Here is a 23,522-nt window from a genome sequence, read left to right as displayed (position 1 = left end):
TATCCTGGTTCCCATATAAATAGAGGGGCAATTTGTATATTCACTTTAGCTCCATTACCTGTGTATAACCCTGAACGCCAGTGCTGTTATCTTTGATTTCACAAGAACACATGTCAAATACCCAGTAACTTAAATTATCCACTCTAACAATCTGTGGCATTGTAAATGCTGGTAATGGGGCATTAAATGATAAATATGTTTCAGAGATCCTTAAAGAACAAAATCTTTTAGAAAAGACATCAGCTTCCATTGGTTATTATAACAGATGTTCCCTTGTGTCCTTGTGCTGGATCCGGCTGCATCCGTAGATGGGAAGTTACATCAAAGTGTGAGCCATTACAGCCCAAGGAATAGTTTCTAATAGTGTCGCTATCATATAAGTGCTCCAGGGCGTATCCAGTTAATGTGTAAGCATGCTTATCAAAATACTGCCGGTGAGAGCCAAAGCAGTTTGGAGAGACGGCAGGGTGGTCTCCTGCCGTCTGATGAGGAGACATATCCGAATGTAGATAGTCTTTAGCTAGGATCAAACTGGATTTGGAAATGCGATCTGAATTGGGACTACTTATCCGCGACAGTGCTGTGGGACTGTTGTCGTAGTCATTTTCGCGGGGGCTCAGCATCTTTCCCTCTCTCTGCTGGATGTGGTCACATGGTGAAGTGTTGGCAAGAGCGGAGCTGTGGCAGACTTCGCCTGTCGTTGGGGGCTGCTGGTAGTTTGCAAAACAGAAGGAGTGTTTTTTCCCAGCTCCATTAATGGAAGCCAGTTGGTCTGGGGGGGCTTTCCTCAGCTGCAACCTGTTCTCTTCTTCTTTAATCATTTGCTGGGTGGCTCTGATCAGAGTTTCGATTTTGCTAGGTTCATGTGGGCTACTTTGATACTGCTCAGTGCGATATCGGTCACCTGATTCGCTGGCAGACCCAGGGTCTGGAGAACTGACCACACTATCTTCATCCCAATGACCTCGCCCTAGAAATCAGAAAAAGTAAAAAGTAAGTGGTCTCAAAAATCACCCCCAGTATTGTAAGTGTATTTCTTTTTCCTATTAAAAGAAACCTTATATTTTTCCATTTTAATATATGCACCGATATTTGAAACAGACACAGGCTCACATGACAGTGTCAACATATTGTCCTGGAATTCATAGTTCTCAGTGGCTTTTAAGTGCAGATGAAGTTTATAACATGTTTTCTGGAAGGTAAACCTTGTTCGTGGGTTGTGAATGCCAATTAGCAAGACAGTAAAGTATGTTTATACTTGTCCATGGATGCACGTCCCTGGACCTGTCTGACTGTAAATAATAAAAGAAAAATACATAGGATTTGGTTTCTGTTATTGTCTAGAGAAGTGTTATGTTGAAGTGATGCTTAGCTAATGCTTTCCATTGGGTTTGAGGAAGATGATGATATAGGCTGGACTAGTTTCTCAATTCCAACTAAATGACCTAAAATGTTAAAATTGCTACATGTTTCTTAAGTAGAGTTACAATAAAGCTCTAACATTAGTAATTAAACTATTTGAAGTTATTAAACTATTTGAAGGTTTAAAATATGTATACATATTCATATAAGTGTGTGTGTGTATATGTGTGCCTGGATATATACATATATATATATATTTCCAATTAAAAATATAAATATTGCCTTCTCAAATCCAGTGGTAAAAAAAATCTGTTTCACACATAATCATACAGTAACCCTGATATTGCTTCTGAAATAAGCATAAATATTTTAAATGTTAATAACAACTTGTTCTGAACCAAGGAAAGAGATCTAATATGGAGGAAAAGTGCATCTAAAATATTATTCCATAAATTACGTTATTCTCGAAACAGTCTGAAGCCAATATAAAAAGAGAGAAGAGAAACAGGAAGGGACATATGAAAGCTGTAAACTGCTTAATGCAACAGAGAAGCCTGGGATCACACTAGTCATTGCTTTCCTTTTCCCTTTTCTTCTCATTTTATTTCTAATATCTTCCTCCTGACCATGTGGGTTAAGGCAGGATTTTCACTTCACTCCATTCTTGGGTAAGCAATTGCCCTTTGCCCTGGGTTTTCATTCCCAGGCTACCAAACTAGAGAAATTCAAAATAAAAGCAGAAAAATAGAAAGCAAAAATGAAACAAAGCAAAACCATTCATAGAAAACAGTAAGTGCCTAGGGGGTATGTGCCGGAGACGTCTATGTGTGAGAACAACAGTGTCTGGCACATTTCTTATCCTAGAGACACAGCAAGAAGAGTAATAGCACAGCCATTGGATCCACCTTAGTGTCACTGACTTTTAAGAAAATGGGAAGGGTTTTCAAGACCTGCCTGGACCTAAGCTTGGAATGGACAGAATGAGCTCTCCCTGACCAGTTTACATTGAAATGGACAAAGACGACCATTAATAACACTAAAGGCTTTAACTGCAGCGCCCATTTCTGTGTGTTTGTAGAGCCGTGTAATAATCCCAAGGTGAAAATCCCCATGGGTCCCACACCTCACTGCATCCTCAACTCACAGAGGATACTGTGGGTTGCCATATAATGGGGGAAGGGGACAGTTACTGGCATTTCATGCCCAGAGGACCAGGGAGGTTAAAACACCTGTGACATGAGCGATCGGCCATAAAACAAAGGCAGGTCTCCCCAACACGCCAATAGTGCCCTCATTGAGAAACCCTGCTAGATGAGCCCCAAACTACTCCGGTCCACATTGAGAATACAGAATAAAATAATACAGAAGAAATTTAGATGCATACATACTACAAGTTCAATAGACTTAACAATTCACTTTAATTTCTTTACTTTTTTTTTCTTGATGTTAAAATGAGAAATTTAGATGCATACATACTACAAGTTCAATAGGCTTAACAATTCACTTTAATTTCTTTACTTTTTTTTTCCTTGGTGTTAAAATGGGAATCATGTTTACTCGCCTGCCCGAAACAAATGTATTTAGCAAACATCAGCAACATTAATACACCTCAAAAGAGTGGATTTGGTTTTTAAATTCCCATTGGTTAGAGTTTCTGATTTGCAAATTCAAGGAGGAAACCATTGGGTGGGGATCACTCCAGGGTCAAAGCTGGACCAGGATAAATCTGCCCAGAGGCGCAACGCTGGAGTCGCTGGAGCCGCCCTTACCGTGGATCCTGTGGACCGAGGCGATGTGAGGCATGCTGCTCTCATAGGCTTCTCTGCTTTCCGGGGAGGCCTTGGTCAGGGGCAAGGCTGCGCGAGAGCCCCACCAGGGCTCCCTCCCCGCCTGCGGCGCTCCCAGGAAGTACCTGCCTGCCTCACACCGGCCGCCCTCGCAGGCCTGGGTGTGGAAATGCCTCTCCTCCACCAGCCTGGAGGGGTCGAGCGCGAAGCCGTAGCAGAGAGAGCCGCGTTCCGAGAACTGCCGGTAGGCGCACGACGCGTCGTGCTGAGAGCCCGGCCGGTCCGCGGGGTCCAGCAGCTGAGGGGAGGCCGCGTCTGTCAGAGGACTGCCGCCCCACTGGCTGTCGTGATCAGATTCAGATCTTTCCGCGGGAAATCCCGAGTACTGAAACCGAGAGGGTGAGAAAAGTACATTTCAAAAGAAAGCAAGAGGGGCCGGCCTCCCTGGTGGCGCAGTGGTTGAGAGTCCACCTGCCGATGCAGGGGACACGGGTTCGTGCCCCGGTCCGGGAAGATCCCACATGCCGCGGAGTGGCTGGGCCCGTGAGTCATGGCCGGTGGGCCTGCGCGTCCGGAGCCTGTGCTCCGCAATGGGAGAGGCCACAACAGTGAGAGGCCTGCGTACCGCAAAAGAACAAAACAAACAAACAGGAAAAAAAAGAAAGAAAGAAAGGAAAAAAAGGCCCCAAGGTCTGAAAGCACCCTTAAGGTCATATTGGGCTTAAGGCACCAAAATAAGACCCTATCACCACTCTGGACACCCTTGACTTGGATCACCTACTCAGTCATGGTACTGCAAAAGACAATCCTTTTGGCTGCCGGAAGGAGGAGATAAAACTAATAATAACAAACATGGACTGAACTAAACGCCAGGCACTGTTGGAGGTACTTCCTGTGAATTACTCCGCATAATTCTTACAAGCACTTAAGTGGAGATATTAGTCACCCATTATATGGATAGGCAAGCTAGGGCCCTAAAAGCGGAGATGATTTGCCCAAGACCACAGGGTGAGCAGGTGGCAGAGCAACGATTCAAGCCCAAGTTCTCCATCACTACACAAATGGTACTGCCAAAGGGAGAGTCCAAGAGAGCACCATATTTTATTCCTATTGACTTTTCACATTTTTTCTTACTTAAAAAGCAATACAAAAATAAGTTTTATGGCTTCACACTGGACTGTTAGCTCTCTGGGGGCCATGCTGGATACATGGCAAGGTAGTGAATAAATGCTTAACTTAATTCAGTCTCAATGTGGCTTTGGAAAGTCTTGCCCCATATAAGCTAGGCCTGTTCACTAGGATGTGTTTCTTGCTTTCTAAAGTGAAACTTCAAATATGCACAGGCTCATCAGGACAGCACAGCTGCAGGCTGTTGTTGGAATCACGCTGCTCACCTGTTGCCAGAGTATTTGGTCAGGTGCTTGAAAGAAAACAAAAAAGGCTCTGAGGACCTCCCTAGGAGGTTCGCTCAGTTTGAAGTTCCTCAAGAGCCACTAAAATCAGTAATATAATTTTCTACCAGTTTTTGGTTACCTAATGCCAAACACAGTTCTAGGTACCATAGAGAGTTTACCTGCTCTAACAATAATAGACGTCATTTACTGGGAACTTACTGTGTGCCCAGCAATATGCTAACTACTCACTGTATATTATATCAATGAATCCTTATAACCATCTGGACAGTAACATAGCTCCATTTTATAGATGAGGACACTGCATCACTGAGTTTTAATAAGATGCCACAGCCATGCCACAGTCTATCTGGTCTCAAAGCCTGCACTCTAAACCGTTGTTTTACACTTGAGAGAAAATACTGGTAAGGAAGAGAGGAGAAAAAAAAAGTTTCAACGTTAGAGAGATTTCCAGAAAAGTGGCAGGAGCTGCTTTACAGTCTCAGGAACCAAAATATAAATCCAAGTCCATTCTACGTTCTCTTTCTTACCCTCAAGAAGAAAGAGGGACCTGCACGTGTGGTGGTGAGAAAGTGGGGAGGGAGAGGAGACATTCCCAGGCTCCAGTGTTCTTCACCTCTCACACACTAGTTGAGCAAATTTGACCAATGATGAATTCTTCACAGGACAAGGCAAACTCTCCCCTTCCTACTAGCCCCACCCTGAACAGGAGGAAGAATCCCCAGCTCTTCCCAGCTCAGTGCAAACAGGCAGCTCCTCCCAGGGTCCCTTTCAGCCAGGGAGATGAGGTATAGAGGCTCCTCTGGGGCAACTCCAAAGTACACTGATAAATACAGCATGCTTAGGACAGAGTTCCAGCCAATTCCAGGTCCAAAACTTTTCCACAACCATTTCTAATATTACTTTAATTATTTTCCAAATGTACATATGGACTATCAGCATATTCCATCAAGAAAAAAAAACCCAGGGCTTCCCTGGTGGCGCAGTGGTTGAGAGTCCGCCTGCCGATGCAAGGGACATGGGTTCGTGCCCCGGTCCGGGAAGATCCCACATGCCGCGGAGCAGCTGGGCCCATGAGCCATGGCCGCTGAGCCTGTGCGTCCGGAGTCTGTGCTCCGCAATGGGAGAGGCCGCAACAGTGAGAGGCCCGCGTACCGAAAAAAAAACAACAACAGAAAATATAAATTCTTTCCCGCAGGCCTGTAGGATGGACACATCGAGGCACCCCGAGCTCCACTTCTCCACCTCACGCCTCCACCTGCTATCTGCCTTTTCTCTCCGTGAACAACAGCCTCTCTTTTCATAAGATGCCACCTTCACTTTCACCAAGCGGGGATTGCCACCCTCTCTCCTTATTGAGTGGGGACCAAAGTGCTATCCATTTGCCCTTTGGTAGCACCATCCATGTGCTTGCCTAGGAAAAATTCAGATCATCAGTGCTATTCCACACTAGGAATTGCCCAGACTCTGCTTGTTTTTATAAAAGTATAAACCAGACCTATTTCTGAAGTACTCCAGTCAAGACTTTTGAGCCCTGTTGAGAGGGGGAAAAACCTTCCCTGAGTGTACATGGGAAAGTGCTATTGGCGCAGCAGAGAAGAACATTCTGTCCTTCGCTGACAAAGAAAATTCAACATGAGGCAACCCTGGCGTACCTGAGGTACACATTTCAAGAGCACCCAAAGAAGAATCTGACAGATAAGCCTCTTGTCGATAATCAGGAAACCACTGCAGCAAGGGCATTGCCCTTCAAGCAGGCAGAAGTTGGGTGGTTCAGTTAGACTGAGCCCTCCCACTGCTTTAGAGGTACGGAGGAAAAGCCTAGCCGTAAATCTTTGTTTTTTAAGAGAAGGCCTGTAAACTTGAACCTGTGTGCACCATCAAAACTGTGAGCTGCAGACTTCCCTGGTGGTCCAGTGGTTAAGACTCCGTGTTTCCACTGCAGGGGGCATGGGTTTGATCCTTGGTCGGGGAACTAAGATCCTACACGCCACACGGCACAGCCAAAACAAAAAAACAAACAAAACAAAACCTATGAGCCACGTCCACCCTTTAAAACAGACCACACTCTATTAACACTACCACCCCATAATTTGATCTGAAATAGTTCAGGTGTTCATTAAGTATGTGAGAAATGAGAGAGGGCAGAAAGGGAGGAAGGCAGCCAGGCCATATATGCAGCGTGTGAATGAATGCTGCCTGCGAAGCCTCCCGGTCTCCCTTGCAGCTGCGTTTGCTACTTAATGACATGTACAGTCGTGGGCAAGTGATTTGATTTCTTTTGTCTCAACAGGAAAATGGTCATGATGATACTTAACCTACCAAAGCCTGAACCAGAGTTGGGACCATTTAATGGAAGAGGCACAAGGGACAGGGAGCCAAGAGGACTTGGTTCCAGGGACACCCGCGCTAGTAACTCTCAGGGAAACCTCAGGAAAATTGCTTCCCTCAGCTGTAGAATGACATAGAGGGTTAGATTAGTCTTTCTTTTTTTTTTTGCATTACGCGGGCCTCTCACTGTTGTGGCCTCTCCCGTTGCGGAGCGCAGGCTCCAGACTCGCAGGCTCAGCGGCCATGGCCCACGGGCCCAGCTGCTCTGCGGCATGTGGGATCTTCCCGGACCGGGGCATGAACCCGTGTCCCCTGCATCGGCAGGCGGACTCTCAACCACTGTGCCACCAGGGAAGCCCTAGTCTTTCTTGAACTTTTCTTTCAGCTCTTATATTCTATATGATATAATTATTGTTATCCTTTCTACTGTTGAAACATATGATCCCTATGCCTGTTCCTATATTGCACTTATTTAAAGTAGATAATTAGTTAGAACTATAATCCAAGACCAAGAATTTTTATTGTCATGATTATAAGGGAAAGGTTATGATGTCAGTTATAATTTTACTATACTATCAATTTCCCCCCAAGTATCCCATTATGACACAAGTTTTATAGGGATAACGAGGTATTTTGGTCAATAAATCATTCCATTCTAGAGGCTTCTGAGCAGGAAGGATAATGGCATCCATTTGAATCTGAATCTCTTCACACATCTTCCCCCAAGAAACTATAAGTTCATCACGGAGCACTGATTAAATCACACGTGACCCATGTTATCAGCATTACTACTAGGAGGCAGGGAATATGCCAAAGTTCAAATTACTTATAAGTTAAAAAAAAGAAAGTCCAACAGCAGCTGCTATGAGCCTGTGGGTACAGAGAGTAGGGTACCGAGATGTTTAAGAGACTACGTGAAAAAGAGAGAGAGAGAGAGAGAGAGAGAGAGAGAGATTAGGACATAGGCAAAATGAAGACAGTTATCCTCTGAAAGAAAAGCACAAGTAAATGCCAAAATATGAAGACAAGTCAATACTTACTGGCTCTCAGTACTGGCCACAGGAAAGGGATCCAAAATCAAGCAAAATCCAAACTGGCACCCTCAGACAAGTGTCATTTCCATAAAAGAAGACTAGCATCTAGAATGTACAAAGAACTCCCAAAACTCAACAATAAAAAACTAAAATGTGCCCAAGACATGAAGACACATTTCACCCAATAGGTAAAGAGATGACAAATAACCACATGAAAAAATGCTCAACATCATTAGCAATTAGGGAAATGGAAAATTCAAACCACAATGAAATATCACCACATACCTATTAAACTGGCTAAAATAAAAAATAGCGACAATACCAAGTGCTGACAATGATGAAGGAAAACTGGCTCACTCATGCGTTACTGGTAGGAACGTAAAATGGTATAGCCCCTCTGGAAAACAACTTAGCACTTTCTAAAAAACCTAAATGTGCACCTACTGTATGCAATCCTGGACACTTTTTCCAGAGAAATGAAAATTATATTCATATAAAAACCTATAGGGACTTCCCTGGTGGCGCAGTGGTTAAGAATACGTCTGTCAATGCAGGGGACACGGGTTCGAGCCCTGGTCTGGGAAGATGCCACATGCCGCGGAGCAACAAAGCCTGTGCGCCACAACTACTGAGCCCGTGTGCCACACCTACTGAAGCCTGTGCATCTAGAGCCTGTGCTCTGCAACAAGAGAAGCCACCGCAGCGAGGAGCTCACGCACCGCAACAAAGAGTAGCTCCCGCTCACCGCAACTAGAGAAAGCCCACGGGCAGCAACAAAGACCCAACACAGCCAAAAATAAATAAATAAATTTATTAAAAAAGCCAAAAACCTATACATGAATGTCTATGACAACATGTTTTCCCACTTCCAGGTCCTCTTTAACTGTTCCCTTTCTTTTTAAAATTATTTTTAATTGTGGTAAAATACACATAACATAAAACTTTCAATCTTACCCATTTTTGTGGCATTACGTATGTCCACATTCCTGTGCAACCGTCACCACCACCCATCTCCAAAACTCTTTATCTTGCAAAACTGACTCTACTCGTTAAACAATAACTCCCCATTTTCTCCAGCACCTAGAAACCACCAAGCTGCTTTCTGTCCTTCTGATGCTGATGTCTTCCTGACAGAGGAAAAACAAACGAGCCCCATGAACCTCCAACCTGGCTTGGTGTTGGAGCTTCCCAGAACCTAACCACCTCAGAGATCTTTCTGAAACTCTCATCTAATGATGTCATTCTCTTGCTTAAAAACTTTCTTCTTTTTTTCTGCCTTTCTGTCTATGCATCAAATAGCATGGTGATACCACCTACATAAAGCTGAAACTATAGGAGATACAAGGAGAAATATCCTAATAGTAAGCGACTAAGACACCACTCTCAGTATAAGACAAATAAAGTAGGTTAAAAAAAAAAAACAAAGAAAACAAGAAAAGCTACAGAAGACTTAAAAAACAAAATCATAAATGTTATGGCTATATATCAAAACTTTATATATAATAAAGAATAAACCTCAGCATACATGAATAATCATCAAAATTGATCAAATATTAGGTTACAAAGAAAATTTCAGTAAATTTCACCAAGTAGAAGTATTATAAACAACACTCTCTGACCACAATGAATAACAAATAGAAATTAAGAACAATTAAAAAAACAACCAAAAAACCCTTCCACCTGAAAAAAACCCAAAACTATTAACTCCTGGGGAAAATAGGCAAATAAACCATAAACTACAGAATTTCCAGGAGAAGGATAATGAAAATACTATATATCTGGATTTATGGGATATATAGCTTTAGATACCTAAATCAGTAAAAATGAAAGCATAAATCTAAATTCAATTCTCAATTCAAAAGCTAGAAAAATAACAAAAGAAACTAAAAGAAAGCACAAGGAAAAATGGTCAAAAGACATAGACTATTCACAAAAAATATTAAAATAGTCTTAAACATATGAAAAGATGTTTAACTTTTGAATAAGATAAATGCAAATTAAAACACTGAGATACTATTTTTTAACCATCAGATTAGCCCAAGTTCAAAAGCTCGACAACATATTGTTTGGCAGAGTGTGGAGAACAAGGTACTCCCTCCCATGCATCGGTGGTGGAAATGTAAACTGATACAGCCGCTATGGAGGGGAATTTGGCAACAGCTAACAGAAACGGCAGTTTCCCGCTCCTAAGAAACCATTACACCAGGCAATATACATTGAAGTAGTAAGGTGTCGTTAAAGAGGCATCATATATGGAACCTATTATAAGATGGTTCAGAAGAAATAAATAATGAGGGCAGACGGGAAAAGACCCAGAGAATACGATAAAGCAAATATGGCAAAATGTTAAGCCCTGATGAACCAAGGTTTAGTAGGCAAAAATACTTTATTGTTCTTGCAACTTTTCTTTATGTATAAAATCTTTTTTTTTTTTTTTTTTTTTTTTGGCCGTGCCACACGGCTTGCAGGATTTTAGTTCCCCAACCAGGGATGGAACCGGGCCCTGGCAGTGAAAGCACCAAGTCCCAACCACTGCAATGCCAGGGAATTCCCTCAAAGTAAGTGTTTTAAAATAAAAAATCCTACATAGCAAACATATCTTATTTTTATAGAATGATTAGGGAAAAGACTATTTTTTTAAAAACTTATTTTTCTGAAGAAATAGAGACATGCCCTGATAAAGCTATAATTTAATTAAATATCTTTGTTTTCATTAACGATGATTAATATTCTGTGCATAAAAAATGTAATTTTAAGTTATCAACTAGGGATTCCAGTAGAAATCGCACTGAACTCAAATATGGGAGGACCCTGATCTATTATCATCCAACATGACTTGTACAAAAGATCACCTCCTGTGGGCTTTGAGTTTTCCATCTGCAGAATAGGAACAGACTACCTGCATTATATGATTACAGGGAAGATCAAATAAATAATACGTATCAAAGTACTCTTAAAAATGCAAATGTTGGGGCTTCCCTGGTGGCTCAGTGGTTAAGAATCCACCTGCCAATGCAGGGGACATGGGTTCAAGCCCTGGTCCGGGAAGATCCCACATGCTGCGGAGCAACTGAGCCCATGTGCCACAACTACTGGAGCCTGTGCGCCTAGAGCCCGTGCTCCACAACAAGAGAAGCCACCGCAATGAGAAGCCCACGCACCACAGCGAAGAGTAGCCTCCGCTTGCCGCAACTAGAGAAAGGCCCACGCATGGCAACAAAGACCCAATGCAGCCAAAAATAAAATAAATTTAAAAAACATGCAAATGTTAGATACGTATGTATTGTGTAAAGGTCCTTGATTAACGACTTTCACTTTGGTGGACAGGAATAGTTATGTCACCATCTTGTAAAAATGATTTTTTTCCCTAGACTGTATTATTTAGAGCAGGGGTCCCCAACCCCCAGGCCGCAGACCAGTACCAGTCCAAGGCCTATTAGGAACCAGTCGCACAGCAGGAGGTGAGCGGCGGGCGAGTGAGTGAAGCTTCACCTGCCGCTCCCCATTGCTCGTGTTACTGCCTGAACCATGCCCCGCCCCCAGGCACCCTCCGTCTGCAGAAAAACTGTCTTCCACGAAACCGGTCCCTGGTGCCAAAGAGGTTGGGGACGGCTGATCTAGAGGCCATATTTTCAGTCCCATCCTACAGGCATGCCAGAGATAAAACATGTATGTTAAAGGATAAAGAAATCCACATCTCTTGTGAAGAAAAGGGAACCCTTGGGCACTGTTGGTGGGAATGTAAATTGGTGCAGCTACTATGGAAAACAGTATGGAGGTCCCTTAAAAAACAAAAAATAGAACTACCATATGGCCCTGCAATCCCACTCCTGAGTATACATCCGGGAAAAATAAAAACTCTAATTTGAAAAGATACTTGCACCCCAATGTTCATGGCAGCATTATTTACAATAGGCCAAGACATGGAAGCAACCCAAGTGCCCATCAACAGATGATCTGTTTAAGAAGATGTGGTGTATATTTACAATGGAATATTACTCAGTCATAAGAAAGAATGTAATATTGCCATTTACAGCAACATGGATGGACCAAGAAAATATCATATTAGGTGAAGCAACTCAGACAAAGACAAATATTATATGATATCACCTATATGTGAAATCTAAAAAATAATGCAAATGAATCTATGTACAAAACAGAAACAGACATAAAAAACAAACTTATGGTTATCAAAGGGAAAAGGTGGGGGATAAATTAGGAGTATGGGATTAACAGATATAAGCTATTATACATAAAATAGATAAGCAACAAGGATTTACTGTATAGCACAGGGAACTATATTCAAAATCTTATAACAAACTATAATGGAAATAATCTGAAATATATTATATATACATATAACTGAATCACAATTGCTGTACGTCTGAAACCAACACAATATTGTGAATCAACTATACTTCAATATAAAAATTTTTTAAAAAATCAACATCCCAGCTGCAAAAAGAAATCAGGCCACTGGCCAATCACTTAAACATTAGGGCCTTTTCTTCCAAATGCTCTGACTTTCAAAGTTGAACTGCTCTTTGGTACCAACGATTCTTATCACTTAAACTTTGACTAAAAGCCCACAGATCTGTTTTAAGGGTGGAGAGAGAGTGACACTCATGATCGATTAGCTAGCTGGAACCTGTGGTTGGTTCTCCTAGCAATTGTTGATATCTAGACTATTTTCAGGTAAAACAAAATCACATTTTAGGAGCTATAGAATATCTGCTCTTCTTCCTTTGAAAAGGTAACAACACTTCCTCCTTTGTTTAAAGCTAAGAAACTGAATGATTCAATTCCCTATTTTAATTAGGTTACATCAACAAAGAAAGTTCACTGAAACTAATTTTTGGTTAATTTTGCGGAAACCTCTGTTTCTCTTTCTTAGAAAAGTTGTTACTATTATGAATACTCTGCACCTTAATTTACCCCTATTTCTTATTTAAAATTTAATTTTCAAAACAGGCTTTCATATTGGTAAATTTAAAAATGAGTCAGGGGACTTCCCTGGCAGTCCAGTGGTTAAGACTCCACACTTCCACTGCGGGGGGCGCGGGTTCCATCCCTGGTCAGGGAACTAAGATCCCACATGACGCACGGCCAAAAAAAAAAAAAAAAAAAGAGTTAGACGAAGGATGCCCTGGTTCTAATAACCATGAAACCAAATGCCACCCACCAAAGGTGGGCTAACGTTGACTGGCAAAGAGCTTGGATGCCTGCCAGAAATGGATGTCAGATGCCAGCCACATCCCCCAGCTCCTCTCTGAGATTCAGGGCTCATGAAAGAATCATTCTTTCTAGAAGAGACTGATACCTCATCCGGTTAAAGGTCTGAGCCATCAGCTGGGGTTTTATTTGCATTCAATGGGAACTATTTATAATAATTCATTCTATGATTCATTCTAATATTTATTGAGTACCTAGTATTTGCAAGGCAGTGTGCCAAGTGATGTGAGAAATACAGCCCCACCTTCAAGGTGTTCATATTAGGAGGGGTATAAATAACCCACAGAACATAACGTTAATACAAGTTGAAAAATGGCAAGGGCCTGAATGAAGAAAAAAAACAGTACCGTTTAGGAGTTCAAAGAAGGGAGCTATCACTCTCTTTTAACACTGTAGCTGCTTGGGAAGGGAAAGTGAACTATGACTAAGAGGCAATTTACCCTATGATTTGCCTATGCTAACTAATGCCCATGACAATAACGATAGCTACCATTATCAAATACTTGCTATGCTCTGGTCACCATACTGAGATCCCACAGACATTATCTTATTAAATGCTCACAACATCTTAAAAGTATCATTAATCCCTTTACTGATGCAGCAAATGAAGCTCAAAAAAAAAAAAAAACCAAAAAATAGAACTGCCCAAGTTCACATGATTAGGAAGTTTAAGAGGAGAGATGCAATTCCAGAGCCCTTACTCCTTCCAGAATCCTGGACTCATCTAGACTTAGGTACCTAGATAACAAAGACAGCAGTATCCTACCCTCTATGCAGGAATGGATCCCAGGTCCCTAAGCATGTTCTTACAAAGGGGGTTTTCTCCAACCTCTACACCCCAGTAGACCAACACCACACAGCCTCGGTTACGTCCTCATAGCACTGAAGCGTTCTTCCACCACAATTACAACACAGATATTCCCCTTTTGAAAACAGTCACGAGATTCATTCCTGCCTCAAGAGCATGTTCCAGACAGGTGCTCTGCATTCATCTGGATGTGGCAGCAGCAAGCCAACTCAGGAAAAACACCAGATGTTCCAACAATAGATGCTACAGTTATCCATTTTTATTCTGGCAGCTCACTGAGGTTTTTATTTTTATCATTTTTAGCTGTAAAATATAGAGAGAGACCCTCTTATGGTAAAGTCCTGTTTTCCATGAAAAACTTTCACTCTATCGGGCATGAGCAGCTTTCCTCTTGATTTGTATCTGAACCATGAGAAAAAACATCACAGATGCAGACTGCATTGTACTAAGAACATATGCATGCTTTTAAATCACTTTTATCTTACTTTTTACTAATGTAACCCTGAAACATAAAATATGTCCTTTTTTTTTTTCATTCACTGTTATGGGAAGAACAGATGGTAAAAGGGTTAGATTAAAGTAATACAGCATGTCCATTAAAATAACCCCCACTGCTGGGGATGCTTCCCTTGAACAGGAGTCGTGTTTACTGTAAAGAACGGCTTTGGCTTACACACATTGGAAATTGCCGGGGGTCTTCTCAACGATAAACATAAGGGTAAGAGAAAAACTAATGTCAAAATCAAATGCATTTTAAAATGACAATTATGCAAGTTATTTTGCTAATCTGGGAGGCGGACTGAAAACATTTGCCTGTGATACTGTAACTCAACGGCAGTCAAATAATAGATTCCATTTCTGACTTGAAAAATTTTACTACCTAGAAATTGTAAGGAAGGAAACCTTCAAGAAAAATTAGAGAATACATTTTAAAAGAAAAAAATATCCATCTTGAGTCACATTCCAGAGTCAAGGATGGCTTCACTAGAGGAACTGAGCAATAAATATTTCCATTTACACTGTAAATAATTAGAAAGCAAATACTGACTCAAAATTCAATTATTAAAAATTTTAAATATTTTGGCCACTTCTCCCCTCATTTTAGAAAATGGTATAAATTGTCATCTTCTCAAAATCAATTTTTAAGAATGGTTCACAAGATTTTCACTCATTATTGTTATGATTTGCTCCACTTACAGTATAATCTGTTATTTATTGTGATGTTGTTTTTACCTTTAATCCACATTTTAGTTATTTTTAGCTCAAAGAATATTCTGGTGAGAAATCTTTCATACCTGTAAGTTCCTGATATATTTCATGAAGTAGAAACATGAGAAGTTTTTTAATATGCCTCAAATGTGGTTTGAAATGACTTAGGGCTTCTCTTAATCCAACCCCCCACCAACAGTTACAAAAATGTTCCTGGGATTTGGTTCACTCATTTTTCTCACAGAAAAGTAAGCATAGTCGACATCTCGTTGGCTGTCAGGTTGACATGCAGCTGGAAGGGAATCAGCACTCGGAACCAGAGGCCAGTTTTCCTCCAGTGTAACTCTATAAGGACTCTCCTATAGGGTTCCATATGGAGAGAGCTGTTCCCAACCATGAAATCCACAATCCACATCCTCTTATAAATCCGAAGGTAAAGTCCTAAAGGCTGGCAGGCATCTTCATTGCACTGAAGATTTTAAACAGGTAATAAACATTTAATTAGGCCCTTTATGTCCTGGCACACACAGCTGTAAATGATCAAGAATATCCCAACTTGCATAGGTAATATAGAAATGGCTCTAGCTCACTGGATAAATCCTGGGTTTCCAGGACCAGTAGCACTAGTTTTAGTGGTAATCTTCTTCCATGATGGGCTTTGAGCATAAGCCAGAACCACATCCATCTTTTCACTGATACTCTGACTCACTCTCTGATTTTTCACATATAAGTGGCAGATTAGATGGGCTTGAATTAGATGGATACAGGTGGCGCCACCTGCTCCAACCCCTTACTGCTGCTTTATTTGGCCTTCCATTGGTTTATTCTGAGTTTGGACAAAGGACGGCTGCCCAAGCTGCTCTTGGCAGTGTCCTAGAACTGGGCCAACAGATTGGCAGGCGTATTACCGGCCTTCTGCATACTAAAAGAGGAGATCTATCAGATTTGTAATTTTGTAAAAAGAAATTGAAGCTCAAAGGCCCTCTACTGAGTTCATCAATTTCAAACTGGTGTCTGTAAATGGAAGGATGGATCTACCTTCTCATCTTCTAAGCCAAGCACAGTAAAATAATAAGGAAAACTAAAAGAGCATAAGCTAGCTATTAAATAATATACATCCAGACCTTGACCTTCCAGGAAAACACTGCGATATGCTTAAAGAAGTTTCCTAAAAATCTGTGAAAGACGGAAGAATTAAAGAAATCTCAATTTCTTAGACAAAGATATCCAAATCCAACTTCCTTAACTCTACAAAGGTCCCATTATGAGGGGGTCAGATCCCACCAAGCACTGTCCAATAAGGCATTGCTGTCTTTAATTTCACTATTTAGTTTTAATAAAATTTGATTTTATAGGTTTTGTTAAAATAAATTTCCCCAGGCACATTTTGATGGTGGATTCAGCCATTCCCCCTTCTCCTCTGTTCAGCTGCAGAGCAGAATCACAAATCCCAGCCTTCATTTCCATTAAGCCAGAAGCAGAGGCGTTCCATCTGATTTAGCACAGCTGCTTCGCCCACTGCTCAATGTCGTTTTGGACACTAACTCTCCCCTAGATCCAAACCATCCTATATTATGAAACAGAGATGTGTTTAACATGAATTATGCCTTATAGCCAGGGATCTGGGGAGATGAGAGGTAGGCTGCAGCTGTGCTTTGGTGGCTGGGTAGGATTTAAGAAGCTCAGCAGGAAAGGTGTCCTTAGGGCAAGTACACAGCTAGAATGGAGAATTGATGTGGTGGGGCTAGAGGTGGCTGGAAGAGGCAAAGACGTAGCCTGGGCCGATTGTGGAGATCAGACTTCATACTATAACCAACACTGAGCCTCTGTAGGTTTTTAAGTAGGGCTTGGGGTGGGAGGTACACGATGTAAATGATATTTCAGGAAGCTCACTCTGAGCAGGAATGCTCAGAGACTGAAAGGACAATAAGGAGGGATGAAGCAGTCTAAATGTGATGTCCTGCTCTGAAGAGCCTGGAACGGGACAAAGACAGTGGGGATCAGGTAGAGGAGGAGCTAAGGGTCAAGACACACCATGAAGGAACATTACCCTCACAAGACCTTTTGTGTTCAAAGGTCAAAAACCAAACCAACTAAACAAAGAAACCCCAAATTTAAGACTTTTCCCTTTCTTATGGAAGAAATCGATCCCTCCTAGATATAAAGGTGTAGCACCGAAAACGCACATAGATTATTAAAGAATAAGAGAGTGATCTAGAAAGTGTCTACTGGGCTTCCCTGGTGGCGCAGTGGTTGAGAGTCCGCCTGCCGATGCAGGGGACACGGGTTCGTGCCCCGGTCCGGGAAGATCCCACATGCTGCGGAGCGGCTGGGCGCGTGAGCCATGGCCGCTGAGCCTGCGCGTCCGGAGCCTGTGCTCCGCAACGGGAGAGGCCACAACAGCGAGAGCTCCATGTACCGCAAAAAAAAAAAAAAAGAAAAAAAGAAAATGTCTACTGATCTTGGAAGTGGGCCCTGGAACTAGGGCTGAGCCCATAAACAAAGACAGGTTCCTGAGATGGAAGACAGAGCCAAATGGCATTTCTTGCACAGACACTCACGTCAGGGCAATTATTTTGTAACCAAAACACACACACACACACACACAGAGCTAATATCAGTTGTCACCTCTCTCCATTGTTGCAATGGAGATCACAGTGGAGATGTGGAGACTAGAAAGCCCACTTCAGGACAGGATGTGGACAGTTCTCTTCCCTAGAATGTGCGCCAGAGAGTGCTCATTCAAAGTTTTACTCTTGAAAGAGCCTCTAGATTCTACCACATGTAATTCCCCCTCAGCAGGTAGGTGTTTGATTTGTACTGCAAGACTCTGCATTTGTGAAACCATCCTTAGGTTGTTTTTCATGTGTATCTTTTGCCTCTTTACATAGGTTATAAATTCCATAGTAGCAGAATATTTTCCCTACTTGGGGTTTTTATGTCTCTATAGGCAACCAGCTAAGTATCTGCATAATTTTTTAATGTATTTACTTATCCATTCATTCATTTCATTAACATTTAGAGAGTGAGTATGTGGAGGACACCATACTAGATGCTGGGGCAAGGTTGGGGGTGGGTAATGAAGTAGACATGGTTAACTACTTTCAAAGATATTATAGTCCAAGAGAGGAGATCTGACATATCTAGAAGGCAGTAGAAGATAGATTATTATAAATGGAGGCACAAGGGAGAAATATAACTCAGTTATATTTCATGAAAGAGGCAGCATTCAATCCAGGCCTTAGAAGATAGTCAGAATTTTGAAAAATAGAGGCAATGCAGGCAGAAGTAAATGCATAAGCACAAGCATGGAAGCAGGAAAGGACAAGGTGTTCAGCAAATAGTGAGCAGAGAAGTCTGGCCAGATCAGAGGGTGCAGGTAATTTAGGACCCAATTATAGGTGACCTTGAGTGACAGCTAGGACTGTGGCAAGTCTCCAAACACTGATCAGTCGTCTTTTAAGGTCAATCTGAGAAGCAGGGAAGACTGGAGAGGAAAATTTTCCAAAGTGGAGAGAAAATTAAGGTGCGCTACACTCCTCCAGAGCGAGGGAGCTCCTGGGACACAGGCAATGGGAGAAGAAGGGTAAATGGGTGAGGGGGGGAGAGCACAGCTAGAGATGGAGCATGAGTCTGGTCCCTGAGGGTGCACCCAAGGGGTTCAGGGCTTTATTAACTGTCAACCTGCAGCTCACTGCAAACCTTGAAAATAGGAATAAACCTGAACCTGCTGGAAACTCCCCATGGCATGGTCTCTAAGCTTAGAGGCTATTGGTTCTCTCACTGTCAGCCCCCAATTCCCTCCTCCAGTTCACTGCTGGAAGGACAGGTGAGCCCCCAACACACACCACCATAGCTACACCACTGCCAACACATGCCTTTATCACATACATGCTATGCTGTGTTTAAATTATCCGTTTACATTTTTATCTCCCCCACTGAACCTGTAAGCCTCTGGAGAAAGTGCTGTCTACCCAGGTCATCTCGTCTCTCCTCTGTTTCTTTATCCACCTATCTTATCCACTTCACCTTGGTGGGCTTATCCACCAATTCATTTACCCACTCACTCAATATGTCCTGAGGGCTTTTGGGTGCCCAAGGCAACCTTGTTATCAAGGTAACATCTCCTGTCCTCAAGGATCTTAAAGTCCCCATTTACTGCCTCCAAATTTTCTTCCTTTCATCTTATAATTTTTGCAAAGTCTCATTCATGCCACTTTTTTTCATTTTTTTCTTCTCATTGGTCTTTTCTTATTCAATGAAGTCCTGCTGCCTAATATATAAATCTCATGTGACTAAACACAGCCATCCGTTTATTTCAATTTGTGTGAGATTTGTCATCATTGGATTCTCGCTATTGGGAATGCGTTTTACACAACACATATCATTATATACCGTATGTTTTAGTAAACACCAATGAAACAGTATTGTTTGCGATATCTGCCTCCTTGAGTAAACTATTTAGCAAGAAAGTATATCATCTTTTGGTCCTATTTCGAATCCCATATACCTAGTTATCTACCATAAATAGTTACCTTACCTTTACAAATATTTATACTATCGTGCTCCCAAGCAAGGTGAAGGACAAAGAAGTTCCCTGTAACGGCAGGTAGACTGTCCTAGAAGCAACCACTTTTGCCCGGCCCCATTGTTATTTCCTTCCATCTCATCACCCATTCCATCCATCACACCTCCTAAAATGTCAACTTTCTCTGCAGACTCACTTAATCAGACCGTTCCTTGACCTTGCACATCCCCTCAGCAAATTTGTGTGCGCTTTTTAGCAGACTTCACTGGTCTATTTCAAACAAGGCCCCAGGTTCCTCCTGAAACCCATGTGGCTGAGTGAAGAGAGAGAAGCAGGGTAGTGGAAGGTAAATTTGGGGGTATAAGGAGGCTGATTAATGGGGAGTCTGCCCCTCCCCCAACCATGTGCCAAGGGAATGAAAAGGCAGCTGCAGGGGCCTGGAGGTCCCATGACCAGCCACATCTTACAATTCCTCTCTAAAATGTTGGTCTTGCCTCCCCAGTGAGACCATGGACATGGTTCCTTAAGGGCCCACCTTTAGCATTTTAGTGCACATAATAAATATTTAACTAAATGCAAGAGTTGGTAAAAACCAAAGTACAAATCTGTAACACAGAGGTCTCACCTTACTGAGTGAAGTGCTTTCTAAAATAATACTTAGAGGCTTATTTATGAAGACAATCTAAAAAGACCATAAGTGTCCACTTTAATAATCTCCTGAGATTTCTACAGAAGAGAAGATATCTGAAGTTTAGACATGGCCAGAAAATATAAACAAGCCTGTAGTGTAAGAATTTCAGAGAAGATAACCTCTTTTTTTTTTTTTTTTTTTTGCATGATGCATTAAAGTTTTTGTCATTGGTAATGGTCAAGGATTACATGTTTTCATTTAACATAAAACATGAAATGAAGGACATCTATCCTGGTAGAGATAAAATTACTATGTGTAAGGGAAAACTACACTTGAGAAATTCTCGGTCCTTCTGTTCTCTGTAGCCTAAAAAGTCAGCATAGCAGTCACTGATGTATTTTTTTTTTGAGGCCAGAAAGAACCTTTGCAGGGAGAGAGTTTCTACCTTCACCAAAAGGAAACCAGATTGCTGGCAGTGAAAATTAAGAGGGTTCTGTGGGATTATTTAAAGTAACAGATGTGAAGTTAAACCTGCAAGTGTTACAGTGTATCTGTAACAAGAGATTAAATATTTTCAGGTTTCAGAAGCATACATGGTTTTATGCATGCACTGTTATTACAGAATTATATAGTGTATTGCTTATTACTGACTAGGGAAAAAGCAAGAGGAGGATAGAATTCTGCAATAAAACCAGAGGGCACGCACTGTCTCTAATAAACGTAACAACTATAAACATGCCAAGAGGAGAAGTTTAAAAGGAAACTGGAATCAGGAGACAGTTTATTCATGATTGACGTGGCTAAACTATGGCAGGATAACTTCCAACTGTATTAGAGTAGCCATGACTAGTTCCAAAAAAATAGGTGAAAAAGACTCTAGCAATTGCTGCTAACAATTGCTAGAGATAAGATCTGAAAAATAAATTCTATAAGCTCAATATTTCTAATTCAACAGAACTGTGAAAAAAATAAGTTGCTATTTTCATGAATATAAACTCAATAACAATAAAATACAACTGTCATAGTGGTAAGATAGCTCTACAGCAGCACAGTAGCTAGCTGCAGAATCTTTGGAAGTTATCTATAATATTTCTTACAACAATTTTTCCAAAACCATTCAAAACAATTCCATTTTGACCTCTCTTGTCCCGAGTAATACATAGAGGTACAAAGGTGATTCAGTCTTTCATTAAGTGACTATAATATAATCAAGTTATTCCCAAGGGCATCCCATACCAGGAGGGGACCTGAAAGTTCATCTACTACTGCAGACAAACTCGGTGATGGCAGCGCATTACAATTTGTGCATGTCTCACGTCTTCAAATAAGGGTGCCTAGATAATTCCAAAAAGCAATGTTGCTGTTTGCCATGCTTCGAACGTCCGTTAGAAATTTCTAGATATGCCTAATATATAATAGAGCAAAGAGCCTAATAAATAATATTGATAGAATCATTAAATCACCATTTCATAACTAATAAAAGGTACAAGATGTTACCCTACGAGCTCAATTTTGCTCTGGAAATGGCCTCTTGAAAAAACCTGAGGAGAATTTGCATGCTAAAAACATGTAAACATGGAAATAACAAAAAATAAAAGATTTTCTCTTTATTTTTGAGAAGAGGCAAAGCAGTTAAAATTAAATACCAAGCAAAGCTTGACCATTCAGTGAATAAAAATGTATTTATTATGGGTCTGTGAAAATATAAAGGGAAATTCAGTGTAAGTGTGTCATTAACTAAAAAATGTAAGCTTTAAAATATAATTTCAAAATAAATGTATAACGATCAAAATACATCTATGACGAGAAGAAGAACAAGCAGCCAAGGATAAAAATAATTTTATTCATCCTTCCTCTACGATGCTTTTTACTTCAGCTGAGAACTTTAGCTCAGACCTTCCTAGACTCACATCAAAACGAGTATCTCGAGTAGTCTGCCTTGCTTCCACCAACTTAATGCTCTCATTTCCTGTTCAAAGCCTTTACAGGTTTTCCACACAGCAAAATCTAAACTCCTTGGCCTAGTAGATATTGGCACTAATCAATGAATGCTTCCAAACATATAACCCCTTGGCCTTATCCACAGGGACCTACCCTACCCCACTTCACCCAAAGGCCCAGTCACACTAACAGTGTGTTCCTGCATCTCTTCAGAATCTTGGTCTTTCTGAAGTGTCCTCTCCTTTCCCTTATGTGCATATACCTGAATTCTACCCTCAAAGCCAGGTCAACACCCTCCCCAGTCATCCAGGCTGACACCACTCCTAAAGCCTTTTGTATACATCATCTTCTATACACTCCTTATCCTAGTATATAACTTTTCATTCCAACTGTACTGCAACACTTAAGGGCATTTCTTATACCATTTCTTTATATTCTAGCACCTTCTACCCAACACCTACCCTCTACCCTCATTCATCACAATGGCCAGTGTAGCATCTTTCTGATGTAGGCACTCAGCTAGCATTTACTGAGTCTAAGACGCATAAGAGCAATGGTGCAAGAAAACTGAAGAATGAGTACTCCTTAATAATATAAGGGCGGGACTTCCCTGGTGGCGCAGTGGTTAAGAATCCGCCTGCTAATGCGGGAGACACGGGTTCGAGCCCTGGTCGGGAGGATCCCACATGCCACAGAGCAACTAAGCCCGTACGCCACAACTACTGAGCCCGTGTGCCACAACTGCTGAAGCCTGCGCGCCTAGAGCCCGTGCTCCACAACAAGAGAAGCCACCGTCATGAGAAGGCCGCGCACCACAACAAAAAGTAGCTCCTGCTCGCCACAACTAGAGAAAGTCTGTGTGCAGCAACGAAGACCCAATGCAGCCAAAAAATATAAATAAATTTTTAAAAAATAATAAAAGATAATAATATAAGAGCAATTTGGACCGAATAAGACTTTTGAGAAGCTAAATTATTTTTTTCTTTAAAATTTCTGAGGATTTAAAATCCAAGATGGTGGTACTGAGTTGTTTTCTTCCAGCAGAAACAGATGAGTTTGCCCTGGATGTCTCGCTTTTCCACTGTGTCCCCAGAGGACCCTCTGCTCACCCCATGACAATTCACTGCAAAGACTGTTCCTTTTTCTGTCTACACAAGTGGCTCCTTGAAAGCAAGACTGTGTTCCGTTTCTGATTTCTACATATTAGTAGCCCATGTACTAGAAACTCAGTCAATGATTGACCTAGC

The 23,522-nt window shown here is 41.5% G+C and overlaps 1 protein-coding gene across 1 annotated transcript in view; it reads right to left on the bottom strand.

The window, feature by feature from the left end:
• Positions 1-239: 239 nt before the first annotated feature.
• Positions 240-23,522, bottom strand: part of SIM1 (SIM bHLH transcription factor 1) — a 65,904-nt gene continuing 42,621 nt past the window's right edge. The window contains exons 10-11 of the mRNA XM_060030593.1: positions 3,132-3,534; positions 240-970 (exon numbers count right to left, since the gene is read on the bottom strand). Coding sequence (XP_059886576.1) covers positions 240-970; positions 3,132-3,534 — 1,134 coding nt within the window. The remainder of the gene's footprint in view (positions 971-3,131; positions 3,535-23,522) is intronic.

This window comes from Delphinus delphis, chromosome 14 (genome assembly GCF_949987515.2).
Source record: "Delphinus delphis chromosome 14, mDelDel1.2, whole genome shotgun sequence".
Classification (NCBI taxonomy): Eukaryota; Metazoa; Chordata; class Mammalia; order Artiodactyla; family Delphinidae; genus Delphinus; species Delphinus delphis.
This window is presented reverse-complemented; position numbering and strand designations above follow the sequence as displayed.